At 46.8% G+C, this 25737-nt stretch overlaps 1 protein-coding gene across 4 annotated transcripts; it reads right to left on the reverse strand.

Annotated features, from left to right (window-relative positions):
• Nucleotides 1–1498: 1498 nt before the first annotated feature.
• peli2 (pellino E3 ubiquitin protein ligase family member 2) lies at nucleotides 1499–25660 on the reverse strand. 4 transcript variants are annotated; one of them, XM_061254108.1, is made up of 7 exons: nucleotides 25324–25660; nucleotides 12048–12177; nucleotides 5085–5186; nucleotides 3945–4142; nucleotides 3625–3813; nucleotides 2697–2783; nucleotides 1499–2077 (listed from the first exon to the last, which is right to left on the reverse strand). In XM_061254108.1, exons 1-7 carry the CDS (start codon nucleotides 25398–25400, stop codon nucleotides 1499–1501), a joined length of 1362 nt encoding a protein of 453 aa, XP_061110092.1. In that variant the 5' UTR covers nucleotides 25401–25660. The 4 variants fall into 4 exon arrangements, with proteins under 4 accessions (XP_061110092.1, XP_061110086.1, XP_061110111.1 ...); XM_061254102.1 differs by having other exon boundaries at nucleotides 12006–12177; XM_061254127.1 differs by lacking the exon at nucleotides 2697–2783.
• Nucleotides 25661–25737: the final 77 nt, after the last annotated feature.

Below are 25737 nucleotides of genomic sequence, written 5' to 3' on the forward strand. Positions count from 1 at the left end.
GTGTGTATACTGAGGGTGGCATGCGGGTGTGGCTGAATGTGCGATTGGTACTGCCTGTTCTCCACAGGGAAAGCCAACTGAAACTAGCGATTCAATTGAGAGATAGGTTTAAAGTAAAAAGCTCACTTTGAGCAAGAGCACCAGAGATCAATCAAGTTTGCGTATTTTAAATACATTCACCGTCAAGTCCAACAGGTTTGATACTGTGGCTTCTTATTGCAATTAATTATTTAAAAAAACAATAGGATCATAAAATGATCATTTTGCCTTAGTTCTGAAGGAGGGATCAAAGGAGAGAAGTCGCCTGGGAGAACCAATCGATAGCCACGCTTGTACATGCAAACACACCCGCACGTGCAAATACACATGCACACAATGGTACTTAAGAGAAAATATATTAACATCATTTAAATTAGAAAACTGTACAAGGGCCTCAGTGTATTAAAATACTTCTTTGCAAGAAAGAGGAAAAAAAATTTGTGAATTTCATTTTCTTTTTTTTGTATGTAAACCCCACCCTCCCCTCTCATTAAAATAGTATTTTTGTTCCATCTCTTAAAAATATTCCCAGGGACTGGCTGGGACCCCAGGCACTGGAATCCAACTTTATACAATATTCAAGACCAAAAAAAAACAAAACTAAAATAAAAACATTAAGATGTTCCCCAAACCCACAGCTGGATACTTACTGACCTCCAGCTGACCTCTGTACTGCTACATGTTTCAACCGCCTGCACCAATCACAGCTGTGGGACCAGTGGGGAGCAGTTAACCAGTTACCCACAATCCCCCTGGCCCCTATTGTCTTCATCCCAGACAACAGTCCAGCTGTCTAGCCCTGTAATTCATCAGCTCCTGCGCCTCTGAGAACCAGACGGGGGAACCACAGGGCACACAGCTTGGCATCCCAGTTTGCTGCTAGTTGAGTTTGGGGCTTAGTAATGCGAGTATGGCGCTACGTTAGCCTTTCTATGTGAGTAATGTGAGGAACTCAAAAAAAACAAAAAAAATGCTCTGGACACTAAACTGGGTTTAAAAAGCTCTGCCCGACGGTTAAAAAAAGGCGTCCCAGATGAGGAAGCGTTCCCTCGCCCCGGGTCTGCCGCAGGCCTGATGGGTTCTGTGAGAGCGGACGGTGGTGGAAGCTCTGGAATGGAGAGTATGCGAGTGAGGGGGGGGGGGGCCAGCAGCCAACATCTAAAGTTTAAGGGAGGTCCTCTACACCCCCACGGTCCTCAGGATCTGAAGACGCACACCATACGCGAGAGATTGAACCGGTTGACACGGGCCGGTTCCACAGACCTGCGGTCGGCCTCGCAGCGGTCCACCGGGGCAGCCGCGCTGAGAAGCACGGTCACGCCGGGTCACGCCTCCCCCGAGGCGCGTTAAAAGAACGACGACAAAAACGACAAGTTCGCGAAAATCTAAGCTTGAGCTTCACAGTGCTCCCACCCCTCTCCACCCCACCCCACCCGGCCCGGCCCAGGGGCCCCCGGCCTCAGTCGATGGGCCCCTGGAAGATGAGCTTGGCGCAGCCCTGCGTCAGGCTGAGTGGGGAGGCGCAGAAGGGGCAGGCGGCGTGGAAGGCGTGGGTGCCGTGGGGCAGCGGGATCTCGGCCCAGTACTTGGCCGACTTCTCAGAGCAGACGTGTCCGCAGGGCACGAAGGCGTGGGTGGGCGCGCCCGTGTCCACGTAGAAGGCCGGCTCGCAGCCCAGCCACAGGGGCACGTAGGGCCCCACCGCCCGGCACATGGGACACTCCCGCTGTGCGTTGGGCTCCTGCTCCGAGCGGTGGCCCCAGTTGTGGTAGCCGTGCACGTGGCCGCAGGCCAGGTAGACCCAGGGCTGCTTGTCCTCCAGCGAGCTGAGGGCGCGGCTACGCTGCATGCTGGGGAAGGCCAGCGTGTTGAGGCCCACGGGGCACTGAGGCCGGGCGGCGTTGATCTCCTGACGCAGCGCCTCCAGGTGCTTCTGGGTGGGCGTGTGGAAGAGCCCGTCGGCCGTGCGCCACAGCAGGGTGGCTCCGCACAGATCCACCAGGGAGCCGTCCTGCAGCACGTTGCTCTCGCTGTCCACCTGCAGGGGGCGGTGCAGAGGTCAGCAGGGCCCCTCAAAGCACTCACACAGTGCTGTAATGTTTGCGTTGGGTGTGGACACGTTATAAAGTTTGCCGGTGCAGAGACATTTCTGTGGTGTGTGTACAGTGATTTCAGAAAGTATTAAGACCCCTTTCAGTTTTGGATTTAACGGATTCAATACATTTTCAAAAATTTATAAAAACACGTTTTCACTTTGTCGTTATGAGTTATCAAACTTTATACGTGTGCACACCCAACGCAAACTTTACACAGTAAATGCAAAGTAAATCCATTAGTACAACTTCCACATACGGTTGTTGCATTTGCAAATATCACAGTGCAGGCATTGTATTCATTTGCAAAAAAAAAAAAAAATGGAACAGTTATCATATGCATTTCAAGCTTCAGGCACTACTTCTGAACTGTTCACCTATCGAGCGAAGGCATAAGGACAAAAGGAATAAAAGAAAGAACACAATACTCGGAGATGAAAAGCACACATTACGCCATCGCGCAGTTCAACCTGTGGCCTTCTTATGTTCAGTGTAAGCTGTTCAGGAAGGAAAAGCTGCGTATTCACATTCCATGCTTCAAGGCACTGAAGGAGTGACACTCACTGCTGGGATAAATGCTCCTCGCAAGGGTTCACTCAAGGGACAAATACGACCGTTTAATTTCCCTTTTTTCCACACAAAACAGACAATCTGTGGGGGATTTTACCAGTAAAACAGAAAGCAGGTTTTATAGCATTGTTACTAAATAAGTGCCCCCTCTCCTGCTGTGAGTAGGGGGTAGGGGTCAGCTCTTTCAGGAGTCCTTGTTGAGTAGGGAAACTACATTTACTCTCCCAGAGGCAATAACATTTGCTATTTTACTCAGTGGCTCCTGGTTCCACTTTATACCTCTCCAACGGTCTGACGGGTATATTCGTGCACATTCAATCTTTTTTTCATTTGGAAATTAGGTAACATAACATAACAATGAGGATAACAGGCCATTCAGCCCAACAATGCTTGCCGTTTTACGACTGCTAAAGTGTCCCTAGTGCTTCGTTTACCTAAACACTAGATGGTATCGAACACCCTGTTTTAGGGGAACTAGCTGACACACTTACACAGTTTGTTAACACCACCAGCATTGGCTGTAAACATACATTCCACCAGAGTAGAAAGCCTTGTTGGTCTGTTTTCCATTATGCATTATGAGATCAATAAGGAACTATGGATTTGTCCAAAAGGTATTACCATTATGTATTATGAGAAAAAAAATTTTCAGGACTAGCTTGCAATAGCTTTTAAATATGTGTCTTAAAATCATGCCTAAGTAGTGTAACTAAATAACAGGAATTTCTACATATACAACCAAAAGGTATGCTCAGTTTCTATTCCATTGCTTGCACTGACCCATGTGCAAATACATGTGATTAACAAAACCAACAATGGTATGGGAATCACCAATTTCTACAATTGTCTCATTTGTCAGCAAAACAATTCTCGACTTGGAGACAATGAAACGTTCCACCTGGGCCCCAGCAGCCATACTCACCAGCTTGCCACGGGTCTGTGCAGAGCGGGTCTCCCTCAAGGTGTAGACGTCCCCACACACGGAGATCTCCCTCCACACGCCAGGCTTGGACTCTTCCGTGAACCCGCCCCTCGGGTGCATCACCAGCACGCCATTGGTCGTCAGCCCGTCCATGTGACCATCCGGGTTCTTCCACTTGGCTGCTTTTTCCTGGAAGGGGGTAAACAGATGACATAAGAGGCAGAAGTGGTCTCGAATCTGACTTTGTAGCTATTCCTGAACGCCTTCAGGGAGCTCAACCCCAAAGGCCAAGCTCGTGAAAGGATGCGAATCGCACTCACCCCCAGGAAGATGTTTTTGGAGGAGTCGAAGCCGGCTGCGTAGATTCGGGCCGTGAACGGCGGGTTGCGCTCGCAGACCACCCTGCAGGCGAAGCGGGAGATGGTGCTCTGCGTGATGGGGGTCTCCTCGCCCCCCTGGCTCCCCGAAACCGTGTCCGTCACCACAAAGTCGATGGGGCTCTCCGTGGACCTCCCGATCTGACATGAACAGACACATTGTTCTCTCAATCGCCATATACAGGGATTAGCGTGTACACCCTCTGATGTGTCCGCGAAGCCTGCAGACCTATCATTTCTCACTTTGCGAGCTGTCGCGGTCTAGCTGCTAGCAGTGCAAGAGGACCATGCACCTGGAGCGGACAACAAAGGAAGTTTGCAGGTGTTCAATCGACCAGGTAGTCGATAGGGAGTGAGGAGGGTGGTTTACCCTTCCTGTGGAAAATTACAGCCAATCACACGTTGTGTTGCAGGACTCAGTCACAGCAAACACTGGGCCAAACCAGGCCACTGAATTATGAATGTGTGGCTTAAACACATGCTTCAATTTAAATATCATTTTTTAGAATGTTAAGACATTTATACACTGACAAATGAGTAAGGTGTCACGAGAAAGAAGAAAAATTTTAAGACTCAAGAGGATGATTTTGAAATGCATACTATGTAGCAGCATAGACAGGCCTATTTCCCCTTTAAATCTTGCCGCACGGTCTAATTACACTTAATACGCTTTCCCAACAGTCCTGTAGACACATGTGTAAATCAAGTATCTGAATACAGACTTGACTTTGAGGCTGTGAACATGTGCCATGTTAAATAAGCGGCAGGTGCCCAGGGCAGTAACAGGACAATGCTGCTTTTTCCTTTGTAGATTTAGATTAGTGCCAGAGGCACACTTCACATGCGTTCCCCAGGTCAGGGGGCGGCAGCGCACTGGAAAAAACACTCTCTAGCTCAGATAGAAATAATCCCAGATTGGGCAGACAGATAATTCCTCCGTAATACCATAAACCTTTGTGTTGCAGGCTTGCCCTATTCAAATCGAGAGGTTTGGACCACATTATGCACAGGTTACTTCACGTTGTCGGACTAGCAGAGTTGGTTGGTGTAGTGAGAGTTTGGTATTAGATGCTGCTCTTTTACCTGGAACATGTCAGTGTCTTTGTCATGGCAGTACTCCACCACCACCGTCTGGTTCCGGGAGAGAGTGTAGGAGATGCTGTGCTGCCCTCTGCAGCTCACCGCCTGAAACAAGAGACGGCAGTGAGAACTCACCTATTTGTTTTCATGACACCTCTGCTGACGTGACTCTCAAAACCACCCGTTTCAGAGGGGGAAATACATTTTCAGTAGACTGCGCTTCTCGCAACCCAACAGGAAGCTGCAGCTAGCTAGTGTCATGAAAACATTGGTTGGCGAAGCATCAACACTACATTGTCCAGATTAAAAACAGTACCGCAGACCTTAAAATTATTTCTGACAAATATTAGCAGGAATTTGATTCAAATTCACACGACACCATATGAAAATCAGGTCCAGCTCCTTGCCTATTATACTACACTGCAGATATTGAACCAGTAGCTATCTGGCCAAATGGGTAGTCAAATAGCTTGTGTATCCACATTGCTGATGCACAGCATTTTGTTGATTCAGACTTCATTAAATAATTCAGTAATTAAGATGCAAGTAAGTAATTAAAAAAGTAAACGCCATAAAGATCTTCCATATTTTCAATCAAAAGTTCAATTCTGGAAAACTTGTAAGTGTAGGGAGTTTAAGAATCCATTTCCATGATTTATTGGGACTTTTACAAATCAGACTAAAAACCTGATGAATCAAGATACCTAATGGTTAATATCCAGCTTTATAAACGGACAAAATGCAGAAAGTACTATATATGTAAATCAGGCAAGATAAGACTGTTTACTGAGCAAATGGAGAATGTAAAGAATGTAGCCTCATAAATGGTGTCTGAAACTTGCTAACTCAAGACACTTCCGATAATGAGCTAGCTGGGGTGACAATGTGGCAGAAAATGACCAAGATTTCAAAACAATGAAAGTACCTCTCCTGAATAAAGTAAGAAATATCAGAAAGGGATTTGCGTGACAATCTTAACTTTACATTTGCTTAAACACAGCTACTTAAATATTTGCAAATGTGTGGTACTCAGGATAGGATTGTTTAGCTTACACACAACAAAAGAGCAATCAATTTTTACAATCTGTTTGCATTTGCATAGCTTTGATTTTGTGCCTTGTGTTCTGACCAATCACCTTCTTGACGCAGCACTTTGGCGTGAAACGGGACATTTGTTTGTTGTCGCCTTAGTTAACTGCTCCCCATTCGCTGCCCTAAAGATACACATTTTCTGAACCAAACTCACATTCCCAGCATGCAAATGTTTCTTAGAACTACATACGAAAATGGCTATGATGCAGATTGCAGACTGACAGCAGGTCAGTCAGGTTGTTAAGAAATTAGGAGAGAAAATATATTTTATAAATATATAAGCTTGCGCTCTCCTCTAAAGAACTTGATGTCTGTCGCTACTTCTTATCATGCAACAGTTTGCAAGTTGGGCTTTACACAGACCCAAGTCTGAGGAAGATGTGCAGCAGAGCTCAACAGGAGAAGCACTGGTTCTAATTAACCAACAGTGGGATGATACGGAGTCACACCGGCGGGGCTGCTGGCCACAGTCAGCGCTGACATAGTCCAAACATGGGGCTCATCCATTCGACACACTAGATCAGTAAAATATCAACATCTTAAAAGAATCTACAAAAGGACTGTTGACAGTTCATTGTTATGCTGAGCTTAGAATAACAATGAAAGGGGGTTTAGACAGACCGTAGAAAACCACAGCCAAAGTTAATTATCAATGTTTAGACCAGCTGCATCTCTCAACACAGACGTGGGGACACTAGCCACCAAAATACTAGTAGCCTGTCATTTCCAGGACAATTATACCAGCTACACAGTCTGCCTGAAAATGAAATTCCCCATCATCTTAAAGTTTGCCAAGAATCAAAGAAATGTGTCATGCTGTGTATAGCCTTCCTCCAGCATGGTACCGGTCTGGGCAGGAGCCACATGACACAAAATGAATTCTGTAGAAAACGGTATCATTTAGCATAAGCCGTTTTTTATGGTTTAGAACACAAAGGCTTTCCTGGAATCGGCTTAGCCGGACTTGCGCAGGCTTTGGTTGTCAGGTGACCGGCGTTTTTGAGTTAGAAACGCAGAACTGGGCTTTGCGGGCGAGGGGGTGGGGGGAGACAGGGGAGAAGTATCTCATGACTGCCGTCTGCCCTCCTCACAACATCAGCTGACCCAGGTCACCCTCTGCTCTGACGCCGAGAGCCTCTGACTAAAAATCAGAGCTGAGCCCAGCGATTGCGTCGCCCGGGTGGGGAAGGCGAAACCTCCATTAAAACCACAACAGAAAAGCAGAACCTAACCAGGAACGCTGCGGGAGGAACAGAGAGGGAAGATTATGAAGGCAATAAGTAAAACTGCGACGTGTTGCGTTCTTCAAAGCGGTCCTTTGTAGTGCCAGTGGCTCCCTCCGCGCTCAGGGGTGCAGGGCAGAAGCCGCCTCTCGGTCTCGGTTAAAAAAAGGCCCCGGAGCTGAATAAAAGCAGAGCTCGCCGCTCTGTGGCGCGTCACACGCTCTAATCGCCGCTTTACATTTTTTGCCCACATCTGCATGACGAGAGCGCCTGGCACGACGGAGAGAAAGTGGGTCACGTTTGTGAGACCGTGCAGCTGGCAGAGAAAGAGAGGGGGAGAGAGAGAGAGAGAGAGGGAGAAAAAGAACTAAAGAGAGTGGGAGAAACAGAGAGCTGTGTGACTGCTCAGATAACACTGCTGGGCGATATTCATCTAGCGGGGACCGGGAGACTGGTGGGGGCGACGGCGCTGCACAAGGACCCCATTTTTCTCCCTCACAGACTGGGGTAGAGAGGGGGAGGGGAGGAGGCAGATGGTGGAGAGTGGCCTGCATTTGGATCAAAATGTGCGTGTGTGTGTGTGGGGGGGGGGGGTTTAACAGTTTGGCTCAGCTGCGCGTCGTTAAGAAAGCGCGCACCCCCACCTCAAACTGCACTCTGGGCCGAGTGTCCGACAAAGCCCCTCCTCAGACGATGTCACAATGCTCTCTTTACTGCTACGACTCCGCCCCAGGGGCCTGGCTCCTCCCCCACACCGGAAGGCACCTCCCCTCCCCTGACTCACACTAGACCAGTCTTTGCCCCGATGCCTGCAGTGTAACAGAAGTGTAATCAAAGACAGCCCAGATTACTCTTTGCTACGTCACACGTTCAGTGTTCCCAAGACCCCCATGTCACAGCGATACTTTAATCCCCGCCACCGCTTTACAAGATCCCCATAGGGGTTGGAATGGGACCTACCGCTCCTGCCGAACACGTTTCCCCACTTAGCAGCTCTAAAGCGGCTGGTGTGGATATAGCTGACCCTATGGTTTCTGTGTGAGACGGGAGGCCCCAAGTTGAGTTGGAAGACCACACGAACGGCGGTCACGTGACCAGCAAGAGGCGAAGAGGACGTTCTCTCTGCCCGGACACAGCATGTGCGGGGACCAGCCAATCCCCTCGCAGGTCCCTGGTGACATAATTCACCACGGCAAATGGGCTAAAAGCCACGCTTTCCCCAGGCTTTGTGAAAGCAGGACATTGTGGAAGAACAAACCGTGGGAGGCTGAAGGACCACAACCATGGGGTGGGGATAGTATGTACCGCACAGAGCACCACTTCAATGCCCTATACCTCACTTCTTCAAGACCAAGGGCCAGACTGGACACTCAAAGCCAGTGCCAGGCAGCATGAAGCTCTTCTGCATACCACTGTTGTAATGTGTGGTTAATCATTCCAAGTCACTTAGATGACACTTCTTCTTAACAGCAGCTGAACCTATTGAGCACGTCTGCATGTTTTTATGTATTTAGTTGCTGCCAGATGATAGGCTGATTAAATATCTTCAGAATCAAGCTGGTGGACAGGTCTACCTAATATTTTAGAGAAAGAACTGCGAGGCCTGGTGGAGTAGATCAGGCGGCCACCTCATTAACACTCAGGGACATGTGTGGGGGAAAGCCTGGCGGATCGCACGGCTCAGAGGGAGCATCTGGGAGGCAGGAGAGCCGCTGGACACCAGCGTGGGAAGGACAAGTTGGAGCAAACAGACTCTACCAGGGCAACGAAACGAGGACCAATCCTCCAAAAAGAGCGGCTATTTTCGGCCTCCTCTCCACAGCTGCGGGGAGGAACGCGGGCCAACGGCAACACTCCCCTCCCATTTCCCAAAAACCCCTTGGACCAAAATACACCCAAGCATTTCACAGCTGAAGAAAAAACCCAAACACGGTTCGCCCTGGTCGGCACAGCTTCCCGTGCGAGAAAGGCACTGACGAGGGCCTTCTGGGAGGACCGGTGGCAGCGGGAAGGGTTTCTGCTTTCCTAACAAACATCTTTGCTGTAACCGCAAGTGCCAAAGCCTGGCCTTCCCCTCACCTCACATCCTCTTCCTCTCTGCATGCACAACAACTCTTTAATGAGGCTGACTAGCGTGTGTGTGTCCACATATGCATGTCAAAGGTTCGATTTTACTCTCGATTAAATGGGTTGGGCTGAGAAGGGACTGTACCGGAGGCACCAGAACACAACTTCCTCCCACATCACTCACCAATTGCCACTCTGAAAACCTCTACACCGGGCTGCCACCGAGTTTGTGCAGTAAATTCCAAACAACTCAATGAAACTTTGATGTGTGGACAACACAGTGACGCAAAGAGAATTTTCTATATCACAGGAAGATTAAGTCACTTATGGAAATGACGTTATCAAACCTGCAGCATAAGCATAAAGAACAAGACGCCTGGCTTTCCGTGTACCCACAAACAAGCACTGAAAAGTAATAGAAATAAGTTCTTTATTAACAGTAACTACCTTTTTCGCTAGCCTGCTTGAATCAAAAGTGCTGAAAGTAATCGGAACAAACAGCTAGCAAAAAGCTAACCGACTAATTCGGCAACATTTATGTACCAACATTTTCCAAAAAACAAATGTTTGGGACAGGCACTGAATAAATCTGCAAAACTGCATTAAAAAAATAAATTACAGACATTACATGATTTTGTGCTATGGAGAATGCCTGGAACTTTTTTGGGGTTTCTGATTGAATAGCACTCAGAACTGCAGTCTCTCTGACAGGCCCAATGTAACCCACTTTCAGCACTACCTCCCCCCTCGCATCCCCCTGGAATTGCCACCCGCGAAAACCTGCCTAGCAACACTGCTAACTCCTGCCTCCAATCAGAAGAAAGAGGGTCACAACCCCAGGAGGTGGGGGGAGAGGAGAGTGAGAGAGAGGGGAAGAGAACAGAGAGAGAGAGAGAGAGAGAGAGAGAGAGAGACAGAGTGTGTGTGTGTGTGTGTATATATAAAGTGAAAGAAAAGGCAAAGAGGTGGAGTACAGTAGTCAAGAGGAACAGAGAACGGATTTGAATTGAAGAACAAGAATCTCCAATTGTTGGCAAGGGGGACTCGCAAAGACAGAAGTCAAACAGAAGAAAAGAAGAGAGAGAAAGGCAGAGAGAAAAGGGAGATCAGGGACTCCAGAGCTGGTAGAGAGAGGAGAGTCAAAGTTCTGCCTGCAGTTCTCTCTCAGTGGGGACTGTTGTAATGGGCATGACTCGCCACCACTCCTCAATGGAAAATGGCAGAAAATTGCAACATTTCCTTCAAAATGAGTCCAAAACTAGACATCCGTGGGCAGGGAATCATTAAGAAACACGGATCTCATATTTTGGATGTGACTTTTTCTTCCTCCCCCTAGAAGGATCAGTGGTCAATAAGCGAGACCTGTGGAGGAGGCCTTCACTGGGCTTCCACCATCTTTCACGGCAAGTTTCAGACACTTTCTCCATCTGATCGCACTTTCACAACTCCTACGCTCGCTACAACCGCCGCATCCGAGCCATACACGCAAGCCAGAAGAAACCTTTCCGGCTTCCAGCCCGGCCAAAAAAAGAAAGCCCACGTGAGCGCCTGAAGAGTGTGGAGCTCCAGCCCCTCAGGACATTCAGGGAGAAGAGGTGCACACTGCTGTCCCCCTCATGAGCAACATGTCCCATTTCCCACTGTTCACTTAACATCTGCCAGGTGGTCCCCAGGATGGCGGCTCTGCCTCTCTATTTTTACCCCGAGCTGTCGAGAGTGTGTTAACTCATCACGGCTTCTTGAGTCATGTGTGAGCAGGGCCTTCACGCCAATTGCAGTCTTCTCGCAACCCAATACATCCGAACGCAGACAGCAGCCTTCGGCTGGTCACGGGACAGCGTTCCTCCAGTGTACAGACGAGGGCACGGCGGTGAGACCAGGGACCGGTAACTCCCTCTCTCTCTGGGGCGGTGACCCCTTGTGCAAGCCGGCTCCCCGTTCATCACCGTGTGAGTCACAGCACAGCTTGCGCTCACTCCTCCGAGCCACATCCTGCGAGGAGACGGCAGCACGAGTTTGAGTTCGCACCAACCTCTCGCACTTGCACTCCCACTCCGCCCCCACAACACACCACCCACTGGGAAGAGGCGTGAGGAGTTAGCGTTTATTACGGGCAGGAGCGGAGGAGTGCGCTTTATCAGGAATGGGAAGCAGAATTCAGGGAGAGAGAGGGAGGGGGGCGAAGAAAAAGGGAACGGCATTGTGAAACGCATCTCTCCAAGAAATGCTAAAGTAAACAGGCCCTTGCATGTTTGCGGCATTGCTAAGCTACCAAAATAAAGGAATGCCAGAAGACCAACGTCTTGTTCTGTTCTGGGCTTTGTTCTTGGCTAGGGGAGACTGAGGAACAAACCGAGAGGACTGGTTAACCCCTCTGGAGCTCCCCTCTCACTGCGAGGCCTCCAAACCCTCTCTTCCCCTAGAGATTTAAAGCCATTCTGGGGGTTTGATAACCGTCCCTTCTGGTCAGCAGGGGCTGGGGACTCGCCCACACAGTGGTCATGCTAGCCTGTAGAGAGTTGAGGATGTGCACGGTGGTTACCTTGCTAGCCTGCGGAGAGTTGAGGATGTGTACGGTGGTTACCTTGCTAGCCTGCGGAGAGTTGAGGATGTGTACGGTGCTGGGCTTGACACCGTTGGCCTTGGCCCTCCGGTACAGAGCGAAGCGGCTTTTCCTTCGACCCCGGTCACCATTGGGCAGGGATCCATTGTACCTGCCGGAGAGAGAAGAGACGGCCATCATTATCTCAGCGTGGAACAACGTATGCTTTTCCTTTACAACACTTCTCCACACCCCTCTTCTACAAATACAACACAACCTCTCTATTGTATGCCCTCCTGTAAGGAATAACGAGGTTAGTTCTCAAGCAGTTAAGAGCACAGCAGCATTCAGACAGCAGGACAACAAACCGCACTGGAATGAATACGAATTCCAGCACAGGCACCCAACGGGAGGGTTTCCCAGGAGAATTCTAATATAAATTATTTGCCTAAATTGCACTCTTATCCAGGGTGACCGAACAGACAGCTTACATTCCGTATACTATCCACTTGTACAACAGGATATTTACTCAAAGCCATTAGATTGAGATCTTTGGAAAAAACAGTGAAATGCCCATGAACCGACCTAGGAAATTAACCTGTAACTTTCTGGTTACAGGCCTTGGTTTCTATCCCCAGTCCACAGCTGTAATGGACAGGGACTGAGTACCAAGGGCTACCGTTCACATTCATTCACCAGCTACATCAGTCAGCATAATTTAACTGCTCCATATAAGTTTGTTCTCCCTTTGACAGCACAAAGGCCGCACAACAAGTGCAACAATACAGTCGTAAGCGCTGTCGTAACGCGGACAATAATTAATTTTGGGGGACAGCTAATATCGGGAGGTGCTGCCTGGCGCCAAAACAAAGCGGTATTTCACACGGAAACGTGTCGTTTACGAGCCCGTGGTTGTGCTGAGAACAATGGCCAACGGCACGAACGAGACGAAGAACAAGGAGGAAGGAAGAGAGGAGGAAATAAAAGGAAAGGCGGATGACGTCTCGCGAGTGCCGTAGCGCTGGCCCCGACGTCTCGGAAGCAGGCTGCTCTCCTTCGGCTCACGTGCGAGCGCACGCGTTATGAAATATTCAAGCGTCTCTCCCCCTCACAGTCTGTTTACTTTCATACCGAATCGTCACACCAGCGCCTGAATGTGTCCTGAGACGGGCCCAGAGAGTGGCGCCATGTGGAGCCATCTCTCCACAGGGGGGCCCCAACCACACCCTACCCCTACGCCTAACCCCACCCCCACCCCTCTACCCTCTACCCTCTCCCCCGGGCCCCTGCCCCCACCCCGGGGGGGGGGGGGGGCAAAAAAAGGCTGGTTAATGAGAAAAGCAGAGATTTCCACTCCCTAAAGAAAACAAGGATCAGAGGGATCAGCGGACTGACCGTTAACACTGATCCCCCCGCTCTCTTCAGATGAGCCCCTTTTTACGAGCCCCCGACCATGGTGCCGCTCATAAAGAGCACCTTGTTGTAAAACAATACGCCAGCCGAGCCTGGATCTCTTATCCCGGGGGCACTTCAAACAGACAGGGGGGCTGCTTGGAATCATGGTGAATGATCATAGATAATCATGAAGCCGACTAGCCAGACATCATAAAGAGGCACTTGAGTTAAGAGGCATCCATGAGCCAAATAGAAAAATCTAGAACAGTACGCCAGTGCTATCCTCTTGAGACCTGGCAGAAAAAACATTTTAAGTGTTTTAATTTTATTTGACATAATACATGCATCTTGGATGGCAAAAATATGTTGAAGGGAAAATATTTTCAAAAAGATTACTCATTCCATTTTTTTTATTTTATATCCATTTGTGGTGTAGGTTTTCAGCATAGTAGAATATATGGTTCTTCAGATTAAGACTACAGATTTGTGTCTCCACCAGGGAACAAAAATGAATTGCCGGGTCTTAGGAGGTTATATCACACCAGGCCGGCTTCTGTGTATGAACTCTTATCACTTCCATTTGGGTCAAATGCAACGGAAGAGATAAATTAATACAATACATGAAAATGTGTTATGTTAGTACTGGCAATACAATGATACCCTAAACCTTCAAATGTTTATTTGAAGTTTTTTTTTTTTTGCTTTACCGCACAAGTCTTTGTTCAGGAATTTTTAAGTGCTAAAGCACAACTGCTAATCAAACAAAAAATAATTATTTTACTGCTGACCTCTGTGCTTTGCCCCATTAGCACAGCATTATAGCGCATTATTAAATAAGCCTTTTTAATGCCCCCCTCCAGGACAAGACAGCGCGTTCCCAAAAAGAGTGCCCTGTACCAGAGAATGTTCTGGAAAGAATGTGGTGGCAGGTGGTCCAGTCATATTCCACCATTGCTCCCCTGAATCCTGGGGAATTTTTGCTTTGACTAATGTTATAGTTACAGCTGTGTAAAAATATTGTTTCTGTCTCATAGTACAGTTTTTAGTTATAATACGAATTGTGGCTTGTTAGAGTAACGTTTTACTTATTGCTTATTGATGGCCCTCAGTGCCTTCCTGGCGATATCACATTTTTGTATTGCTGAGTTGCACTGATGTTCTCCATTCCTGTACGTTGCTCTGGATAAGAGCGTCTGCAAAGTGATTGTAATGTAATGTCAGGCTACTCACAGGACGTGACCTGGCCACAACACAGTGCAGGTTCTGTCCATATTACAATCATGCCCTCAGATACGAGATTAGCCGTAACCGTATCAGTGCTGTATGGGCTGCTGGTGGCTCCTTTGGCTCAGGCACTCATTCTAGTGCAGGGATAGGCTCACTGTTCATGATCAAACCTACACTGGCGAGCGGCTGGTAGCCCCGCAGGGGCGACGCGTAATCATCAGGAACGTCGCCCAGGGTTAGGGAGGATTCAGTTTGCAGGGATCTGCGTTTTATCATTCCCCAGCAAATCCCTACTGGTTGATCGGGCGCCGGCTCGTCTGCATGGTAAGCTGTACATAAAACGTCTTCCTCCGACTTTTATTTTTTTTGGTTTGTTTTGCTTATTTCTGCAATTATTCATATGGAACATGTACAGAAACCAACAAACAATGCAGAGACAGACGATGTTTGTTATTCAGTTGGCACAGTTGAAACAGAACAGCAAACATTGTAATGTACATGTTGCAGTTAGCTATCAAATACAAGCCAGGCCACAAGCCTTGGGAAAAGCCAGTCTTCGGATCCTGCTGGGGTTTCTGTGAAGTGATCCCATGATTCTGGAATCCCTGTCACAAAGCACACATGGCCCGTTCACCAGGGGACATGATTTAGTGTGGGGCCCTGTCATATTGATTTCTCACCATTTACTGAGAAAGGGGCACTCAGGGAATAACCCTGTGGGCTAATCGTGGAAGAACCTTCTAGAAACAGTCCTCTCTGCAGGTCTCAGGGTCTCCTGCAGCTTATCCTCTCAGGCGAGATGTTGGTCTTGCCTGCCTTCCCTATAACTCTCAGACACTGCAGAGCTGGAACAAGGCTAGGATGCGCTAGAGGCAATGCCGGCTGACTGGGTCCAGCACGCTTGCTGTTTCACTGCGCTTCCCGCAACCAAGCTAATGTAGCTGTATAAGCATTCTGCCGTCAACCTAGACTGGGACGACCAAAGCGTACTTAATCAGGCTTGGACTGCAGATTTTCTGTATGAACTGGACTTCATTATTAGTTCTGCAGGTTTACTGCAATAAGCAGTATGCTGGAACGGCACCTCATTTAGGGTAGTGATTTGGTTGACTGTTCCACCCAAAGCTGTCACGTATGCAGATCAAATGAAGAGTGATTTCACTGCTTTTTCTGGTGTCTCCTCAAAGTACCATTCCTCGTGCAAAGTACCATTTCTCTGCTAATGTATTTTATGGTTATACATGCCCAGGGACAGAGGCCTTTAGTTAGCTTAGATATTTTCAAATGACATTAGTACATAATATGATGTCATTTACATTAAAAACCCAATGTGGCCCCTGACAAAAAAAGAAAGTGAAATATAAAACAAAAGTAATCCTAGAAGGCAGAGCCAACTGGTTTAGCACAACCATAAAAATATAATGTACATCTGCACAGACACAGAGCCAGCCCGGCTGCACCGGGGCAGTGGAAAATTGGCATTACAGTGGGTGTCTCTCTGCAGGCTGAACTGCGAAAAGAGCCTAAACTGCTCTCTTAGCAGGAGCCCAGCCTTCTCCTTTACTGCCCCAAGCACATAGGCACTAATGAGATGAGTAACAAACCCCCTCCCAACTTTCTCTGCCTCCAGACTAACAGCCAGAGGGCTCTAAAAACAGTCCGGGTTTAGAACAAAAGATTTCTCCATTTTCTGCCATGTGGATCCGGAGCACGTTCCCTCCCATCAGTTTGTGTGGGAGACGGTCTATTTTTTAATAGCCCCCCCGTACTCCCCCGAATTAAATCCCCGAGTCTGCTGCATAAAGCGACCGGTGTTGTGAGGAGATAACCAACGTCCTAGGGCAGGAGACCAAAAATCTACACCCACCAGCTGTCTTGTACAGCTGGGACAACCCCATGCCTTTGCCCCCATCCAAGAGCGGCCGTCCTTCTGTTATCGTTGCACCCCTCTAATACACGCCCCTGCTCCGGCAAACACAACGCCTTTTCTTCTCCATCCAGAGAGAAGGGTTTAGGAAAGGACTACAAATGACTTCTTAGACTGGGCCTGTGGCTATTGGGCCTTGCGCTTGTATTTTTGCACAACTGAAGATGATCCTATGGTGGAGCTTCTGTCTCTCTCCACAACCGACCAATTCAAGAGTACCTAGAGTATTCCAACTGGGCATCCTGTCCACCCCTTGGCCGGACTGAGGGGCACACGGTCCCAGTTGGGGTGGTTTTACTGTAGAAACCGGAAACGGGGACACCAGAGCCATGGGCCGCCAAAAAAGGAGGAAATGTTTTTTCTAACGGCGTTCTCAGAACTGTTTACCTTTTTCCAGCCCTTTTCCTGGCTGCTTCTACAAGGTTACAGAGAAGCATTTTTAACAGACAACCCTCAACTACAGAGAGTGGAAAGGTAGTTACTCTCATAGAAAATGTCAGCCCGTTGGCTTTTAATGGACAGAGGCATCTCTATTCGACCCCTCCAGAGAGAAGTGCTCAGTTTGTAACAATTAAATCATTTTCTAGAAGGTTCCCACTGCCTGCGTCTAAAACCCTGATTGCAGAAACAGTACCTCACTGTTCATATAAGACGCACTGCCGTTCCAGCCAAACAGAACAGAAACTGAGCGGACAAAGCGTGCATTTGTAAACTTTAAAGAAAAGCTATTTTAGGTCAGAATTTTCAAGCTCACTAATCACATGATAAATAATCTATTCAATACTCATCTCAAGCTAATCAACCGAAGAGCAAGGTTTTTTTTTTGTTCTTCAAACAGAATTACCTTTTATATTTCCTTTCCTCCATTCCATCCTTGCTTATCTCTTGTTAATGGAATCGATGCCTCAAATGTTTTGATGCCTGGTAGTGCAACAGCTAAGTGCACACTTTCAATTGCAGTTAGCTACACAGCTGCAAGAAGAAACGTGTCACTGTGTACTTCTCGCTCCGCCTCACAGGAAAGCAGGTGGAACCTGAATTCTAGCTGCAGGATCCTTGTTCCAGCAATCGGGTTGGGGGACTACACCTACTTTGGACTTGGCAATCAATCTACCCAGTGATCTCTAACTGCTCCTTTGCAGTATGACAAAAGCAGTGAAATTAAGACTGGATGCATGAAAAGTTGAAGACAACCATTTTGAACATTGAGGGGGAACACCAATTTTGCTGGCAAAAATTGAGTTTGTGATTGCTGAAGTTTACCCACTGGGCGACCACCAATGGAAACTAGCGGTTTTGTATCATTTTGAATCATGATGAAAGATTTGTCTCACTACATGACACATGGTGTACATGATTTCCACAAGCAAATCCTTCTGAAAGAAAGCCAACCAAAACCAAATTAGGCATCAGGAATCAAGATGCACAATACAAAAATAGAAAATGATTTCCTTCATATTTAGCTGTTAAAAATAAACGCTAACAAGGTTATCAAAACGAATCAAATGTACTTTACAGCAGCTCTGCTTTTGTGGTTATATAGTGCCGAGTATGCTGTTAATGGAAATTCGTAAAGCAATTCATTTAATATTTTTGCCAGCTTCTGCAGGAAAAAAATAGCGCAACTGATTTTAATTTAAAAGCAGGTTTGCGGTGAAGGTTAAGCTTCACTTTGAATATTTTCCCTGCTATAATCCTCCAAATAAAACATATTTTGGAACAACTTTCGATCGCATCTTTTACTTTTCTCCTAATCCGGAATCCCCAAACTTATTTTTCAGCCCACCAAATGAATTCAGTGGAAAGTAGCATGTATGTATTCCAGTTTGTGCGCCTTTTCACTCTGCGGTACACTAGCTAATCTGTGCAGCCATTGTGCAGGAGTTATACAGCAGGTCACGAACGGCAGGTACTCAATCCACCAGAGGAACAGCCTGTGTAATGACGTGGGGGAACCGTGAGAACGGAAACTCCCTCCCAGAGTGACGCAATGGCCAGTTATGATTCGCCACAGGAACTCTGGGACACAGTCAGCCTGGCGAAGTCAGCGATGGATTCCAGAACATTGGGGTGATTCACCAAGGTCAACTGCTTTATCTGTACAAGCTGTCCGGGAGACCCTTGAACTTTGCTCAATTGTGATATATTTGCCTGTACATTCACACTTAATTTCTGAAGTCCTGATACACACCTGCATAGTAAAACATAAAAAAATGTGCATTGTTTTCTTTCAGTGAACGGACTTAATCAAATTGAGCCCACAGCAGTGCTACACATGCAGCAAAGTAAACACGAGGCTTCTGGCGCTTTCAGAAAGTTGACATGACATGCACAAGCGTGAAATGCACATTCAATGTTTTTCAGTGCAAAATCCATGTTCTAGGTCATGTGCTATGAAGCCTTTCCCCTCCGCAAAAAACAGGAAGTCTCAGAATCCGCCAGACCACTCGCTTCCTGTTGATGAGGAAATCCTCCTCAATCTCTTCTCTGGATAATTGTAGTCCCTTTCTCTGTGACCCGGATCAGACGGACAGCGGATTTCAGCTGCTTGCTCAGCATCCTGCCTTTGCCGCAGATGGAGGATTAGCTCTTCTACGCTTCACCTCTGCTCCTCTCTCGGGTCCCTCGGCCCTCTGCGGCCCCCAGCCAGGACAGCGTTAATCTGGTGGAAACCTCTCCAGATAAGCTAAAATAATGCCCCGGCTAATCAGGCCTGCACCTCGGCGCAATCCCTCAGCGGGACTTCAGACGGAAATCCCAGCAAACGGAAGGGAAAACAGGGAGAGTTCAGGCAGGGAGAGTTCAGGCAGGGAGAGGCCTCGTCTCCACAAATCCCGTCCAGTCAGAGGGTAATCTTGGGAAATAACACGGGACCCGGCGGCCGGCTTCAGACAGAGAGCTGGCCTCACACAGAAGAACTGCGTGTGACGAGGTGGTGGGTATCTTCAAAAAGGACAAATGGAGCCAGGATGGGGTGGAGGGGGGGCAGGAAATGTATGTTGAGCTCTGGCCAAAGGATAATGTCCACAAAAAAAAAAGACAAAAGACTGAAAGCCAGGCGGAAGATCACAGAGGATAAGATGACATGAGATATAAACGTGGTTTTTGTTCCCATTGTTGTGTGGGTTCGTCATATAGTCACCAAGCACTGCCCCAGTGCCCACAGATAGTGCGGCACACTTTAGCCGTACATAGCCAGAAGCCTGTTCGGGAACATGGAAGTGTTTTGCAGCACAAGCTCACGAGGGAGCGCATGTTTTCACCGACGTGCCCGCTCAGACAGACAACGGGAGTAATCCCATGATAACTTTTGTTGCACAGTCGCACAGTTCTAATATTATGCCGGTTACGCAACCCGGACTTAATGAATCATTAACAGCCCGATGAAGCCGTCTCGACAGACACAATGCGCCTCCTCTGTCTTCCTGTCCTACGGATTAGAGGGACCTCAGAACGCATTCCTCAGCAGCAGAGCCACGGGTGCATTAAGGTCGCTTGACAACAGTGTGTTCTCTGTTTACCTAAGTGGGAGTTCTGTCACTGGGTGGAGCATCCAAACTTCACTTGGGGGAGCGACCTTTTGTTTTCCTCTCCACTCAACTCCACCTCTCACACAGAGAGAGGGAGAATAAAAGACAGAGAGAGACAGATAGGGTTTTGCTGAAAGAGACCAAATAGAGTCAAATAGACAAGATGGATTGAGATAGAAATCAAGTGAGACCATCCTCAGATGCTTTGGCTGGGATGGGGACCTTAATTAAACCTTGAAGGCACAAGACCAACAATGTGTGATGAGAATGTTCTTAACTGAACACTGTAACATTTTTGAAAAAACATTCCAAAAAACCCACTCTTCAAAGAGTAAAGCTCAATCCCCTTTTCTACTGTAAAGGGGGAACCATGCAAACATTAGCTAGAGGCAAAACCAGTGAACTCTATACAGCGCAACTGCTTGCCCATTGTATTACTTTCAGTATAACTTACAGTAGCTCAGGATGACACATTGAATGCAGGTGTCTTCCCCAGATCAAAGTCAGACATTGGTCTTTATTAACAGTCCACAGTTTAGGTCTGCACAATAAATCAGAGGACTGACATCTTGAGCAGTAATTGTGTTTTAATTTCATTTCATGGTGATTGTGCCCATCCGTTGCCATCTATCACATAGACAAGAGTAAGTAAGCTAGCATCCTAAACTAAAGAATTAAAGTAGAAGGGAATTTGTCCTAAACAGGTTAAATATGAGTTTGATCTTCATCACAGTTACAAGTCCAAACCTGGAGGAACAATGATAATGCCACAGGCAGTCAAATCAGTACAAGGACCAGGGTCAATTCTCTTTTTTTACATTTGCTACAAGATTAACTGCTATTTAAAGTAGCAAAGCCACCCACACATATCTACAAGTTGATTTTAATTAATCTGTGAATTTCTTTAAACACCACTTCATTTTTACCCGCAATATGGAAGCGCTAATCATGCTTATGAAGACTGTGCTGTGGCACCCACATAAATAGCACAGCTGCTGAAGCACTAAACTTCTCCAGTGCACTCATTCACACTCAAGCAGAGCCAGCATCACCTGCAAATGCATTTCTCCACGGCAAGTTCACACATGCAACACTGAACACCGTTGCTTTCCAGCAACAATGGTGGCGCCTCTTTGTTTAAACAACCAGCGACTCTTATTTTAACAGGCTGATAGCATTCAGATATGAACGTGCCAGTAATTGTGAAATGGTCAAAAAGAGCTATGCTGGGATGGACATAAGTCAAGAGCATACCCAAGGCAGGCCAAACAAGGTATGATTTTGTGGCTTTGGTTTACTAAATCAGAGAAGCAAACACACATTAAGAAGCTTGCTAATGAAGAAAACGTTTTATTATAAAAGCGAACAACTCATGTCAATGTGCACGACAGCATGTACAACTACAGGAACTTTAGAAGCTATTGCATAGAAAGACAAGGTGGATGCATGATAGTGTGAACATGTTCTGTGTAGCAAAAGTAATGTATAAAATATTTGGTGCAGTTTATTTTTTCCACCAGTAGGCTAGTAAAGAACACCGTAGCTGGACTGTCTCTGCAAAACAATAAGAGGTTTGTGCATTAGATCCAATGTTATGGCACTGTTCACACCGACATTAAACATCAAGTTGCTAGGTTGTAACCCAGAAAGATGGCGGAGCAACTTCCCCAGAATAACAAAATCGGCCCTACTTCACGCATCACGAAAAGTGACAAATTAGTTGATCATCCAGTGGAATAACCGGCATCACTCATTAAACAACAAATTTTCAAAAACAGATCAAGCAAATGTTGACAAAAATGTTCAAATTTACTTTTGAAATTCCACCACACACATTCTAACATTAGTCTCCTTGTCCCCATTTATTAACATGGCTGCAAATCACTTCAAAGGGAATCCTGAAGTCTGCAGAGGGAAGTGCACAGAACCAGGGGGGTTACATTACCAGGTTACTGAGCCCCTGGATTTTAAAGTCATTACTGGTTGTCCATGATCGTAGATCATGTTGGGCAAGTCCCCTCCCGCTCCCATTTCAGATTCCAGTCACTGGGACCGCTTCAGCATGGAATTTAGAGATTTGCAATTCATCCCAGTTTGCCAAAGTTTCTTCTTTGTTCGCATGCATTTGTATCTGTATTGCTTTAATCTGACTGTCAGATGGGCGGATGCTCATTTTGTTGTCGCCATTTAAAGTAGCCCCTTGAAAAATGCCTCATCACCAAGGTCAATTTCCAATGGCCCGTTTTAAAATTATTGCAACATTATTTTAACATTTCTGATGGAGAATGGGAGCAGATGTTTTTTTAGCAAAAGAAAAGAAAAGAAAGAAAGATTCCACAAGTCCCCAGCCAGGCCCGAGGAGACGGCGGTCCTGGCGTCGGGGACGGCCAACCTGTGACGTCTACGACACACCTCCCCAACAGAGAGGTCTTGTTCGAGGAGGCGCACAATGCACAATCGTTAGGTCCTGTCCCGCAGACACAATGGACAGAGGGAGCCGGGGAGATGGAGCTACTGCGCCCTGATCAATACTGCCTTTCATAGCCCGGACCCCATCCCCTGTGCCCATGATACCCCCTCTCCTGTGCCCACACCGCCTGCTTCCCCGTGCCAGGGACACGACAGCGCACCTGGCCGGGGAAGCAGCCGCACAAGCGGGAACGAGAGACTGGCACCATTGCTCACAGCGCCCCCGGTCAACATGACCGAGGGCGGGTTTCAGGGCACTGGGTTCGACCGACCCGTGCGCAACTTCCAGCGAAACCGACCCTGCGCGGAGACCGGCTAACACTCTTCCTGTTGTGTGATTCCGAGTGTTGTACATGTACACGTGCAGGTGTGGGAGGGAAGGCAGAGGAAAGTGTACATATAAATCTTTTACATGCACCTGGTCCCGAATGCTTTTAGCTGATGCTCTGCGCAAGACGTTCAGGGAGCATCAGATGCCAGGGAAATCAGCGATGCATTACTTCATACACCCCTATTAATATTTCAGACCGAGCCTATAAAACAATGACGGCACAGAAAAAAGCTATGCTTGATTCTGAAACTAAGATCTTTTAGGGAAGTCTGAAAGCACTAATGTTGCACTGACTGGACACTGAAATAACACTAGATGCAAGATCATTACTTAACTTCAAATTGCATTTTGAGGAAAGGAAAGGAAAGGAAACGTGTCAAAAATGCAACCAAATAGTCTTGTGTTGGTTCTTGCTGAGCATGTAATGACACAGCATCAAGACAACAGTATTTAGTCCTATCAAAGAAAAGGGGAAACAAACACTGGTACAAAAAAAAATACAATTATATATTTATATATAGTTTTGAATATGGTGCAGTATGCCATTTTATTTTAAAAGGATAAAAACATGTCATTTGCAGGCATTCTTGTGTGGTCATGTGTAGTTTACCAACCGCAGAAAAGGGAAACTTCAGTATGCACACAAGAAAATCTATTGTTTTCACTTGCAAAAAAAAAAGTGAACCATCCTAGGGTTAGTAAGGTGACGCGTCTACCCAATATGCTGGTGTCAAACAGGAAGAACCTAGCGCTACCTAACGCAATCACCTTGGGCATCGTTCCAGCGGTTACTTCAGTATTCCTTACGTTTTAATAAAGGCTTTCATTTTCATAATACAAACAGTGAGTGGAAGAAAAACAACAAATGTGTGCTTCAACACGAGCGTGCCATATAGCCTACGCTCTTTCTGTGAATATGTATTATAGAGGCGGAGGATTATTCGAACCCATACACTGACAAATTAAGCCCTAAATGAAGAAGTGTTATTTGGATACTACGCCAAGTTGTCTACAAAAAAACATTTTTAAAAAAGTATCGGTTATGCAACAGTATATGCGCAGCTGTAAAGTTTCACGGAACAGAACGCGTACTGGTAATATTTTACTGACGGCATTGTTAAAGATCTAAGGCGTGAGCGACTAGTGAGGGCGGGATAAGTAACTTCCAAGTCCCCTGGCTCATTGTGGGGGAAGTAACCAAAGGATCACTGCCGGAGGGAAAGTAGCCCTACCAGAACTCAACGACAGAAAAACTCCACAGAATACCTCCATTTATATCTCTAGGTAATTAGGCGCGGCATTAGTTCGTCCTATCGAATTTCACGAACAGTTCATAGCAGAGGTGTCGATTGGAAAAACTGCGCGTTATTCTCCTCCACCATTTTAAGCCTAGTTAAACATTTTAATGGGAATGTATCATGAAGCAACAGAATAGGCTACTATAAGACTCCAGCATCGGCTATACAAACATACGGATGCTGTTTTTTAATGTAGCCTAGCAGCTAGCTGCCATAACTTTCACACGATTGATCTCGTGAAAAAAACAAAGGGCAATTAAAAGCGGTCCCGTGCAGGAAACGGGGCCTTGGACAATTTGGAATTTTCTGCGCGACTGCCTCTGCTATTTGGAGGAGATTAGCCTTTTTCCGTAGCTACACCGAGACTCGGTAATGTTTGGGTCAGGAAATTAAAGGGCAGTATGTTCCCATCCACATCAGCAGTGGTGTCCAGCCATCACGACTTTGTAAAAACTTAGGATACTTCCGAGTCCGGCGGCCGCACATTGCCCCCCATCTTTACCCATGGATGAGGCAGTTCAAAAAAGTACATTTCCTATCTGACTTATCAATGGTAGCTTACATTCCCCGACATTAAGAGGAAAAGCGATGAACACAATCACCAAAGCCAGAAGCTATACTTTTCCTCTGCTCCCCTCCCCCACCGCTCACGAGCTCCTGTAAGTTGGTCTCAACGTTGCAAAATACTCCATGAAAGCAGCAATTGATTTGTCCGAAATGTATTTTACATTTACAGAATAGGCGATGCAGGAAATAGATTTATGCACACGTAGGCTACTTAATCTGATAATGTGTGTGGCGGTGTTAGCTAGCATACTTCGCACGGTTCTCAATTGACGCAACCAAACTGTTCTTTAACAGTAAACAATCATTTCATTTGCAATTTTTCACTAACCTACAAACATAATATTTATTACACATAGTTTGGAAGAAAAAACTACTCTTCACTTTGTGTGATGGCATATTTTAGGCATCTAAAAAGCCTATGTTTAAATTATATAATTATACATGAAAAGAAGTCACTTTAATGTAGCCTAGCTATCGCTACATCAACGAATGGGCAGTGAAAATCTTGCTCGTGGATTGCTTAATTGTTTGAAGTCGCCAGTGGAGTGCTAGTGATTTAATGTTTCCAACTCACCCCAAAACCACCAGCTCTCCGTACTTCACTGGCTCTTTCGTGGGGGCGCAGTGCTCCTCTTGGTTCGGCGAAAACATGGGGCTTCTGTGAACTACGCAACTCAGTTACAATGTAGCTACTCGTCCTCAAGCGTGGAAAAAAACCCACAAGCAAAAGCCTACCCTTTATAGAGGGCAGGTGACTGCCATTTCAGTGTACATGTCGTTGCCAGAATGGCCGTAGTTTTATCTTTGTAGGTCGCGCTTATAATCTTGTGTTTCCGTCATATATATCAGAATATAAACTTTGTTTAAAGTACGACTCCAAGCCACATCACAGACTACTCATATCCACTTGGCGGTTCAATCCGCTCTGAAGCAGATACAAAAACAGCCCCGAGCAGGGGGTGGGTTATACCATTCTGCTACACACTGC

This window comes from Conger conger, chromosome 1 (genome assembly GCF_963514075.1).
Source record: "Conger conger chromosome 1, fConCon1.1, whole genome shotgun sequence".
Classification (NCBI taxonomy): Eukaryota; Metazoa; Chordata; class Actinopteri; order Anguilliformes; family Congridae; genus Conger; species Conger conger.

Excerpts from the sequence above, each read along its gene's own strand:
- peli2 (XM_061254102.1), bottom strand. The coding sequence starts at position 25,400 with ATGTTTTCGCCGAACCAAGAGGAGCACTGCGCCCCCACGAAAGAGCCA. Across the intron at positions 4,143-5,084 it reads AAGACACTGACATGTTCCAG|ATCGGGAGGTCCACGGAGAG; the intron begins GTAAAAGAGCAG and ends TGTTCATGTCAG. Across the intron at positions 2,078-2,696 it reads GAGGAGCATTTATCCCAGCA|GTGGACAGCGAGAGCAACGT; the intron begins GTGAGTGTCACT and ends CGCCCCCTGCAG.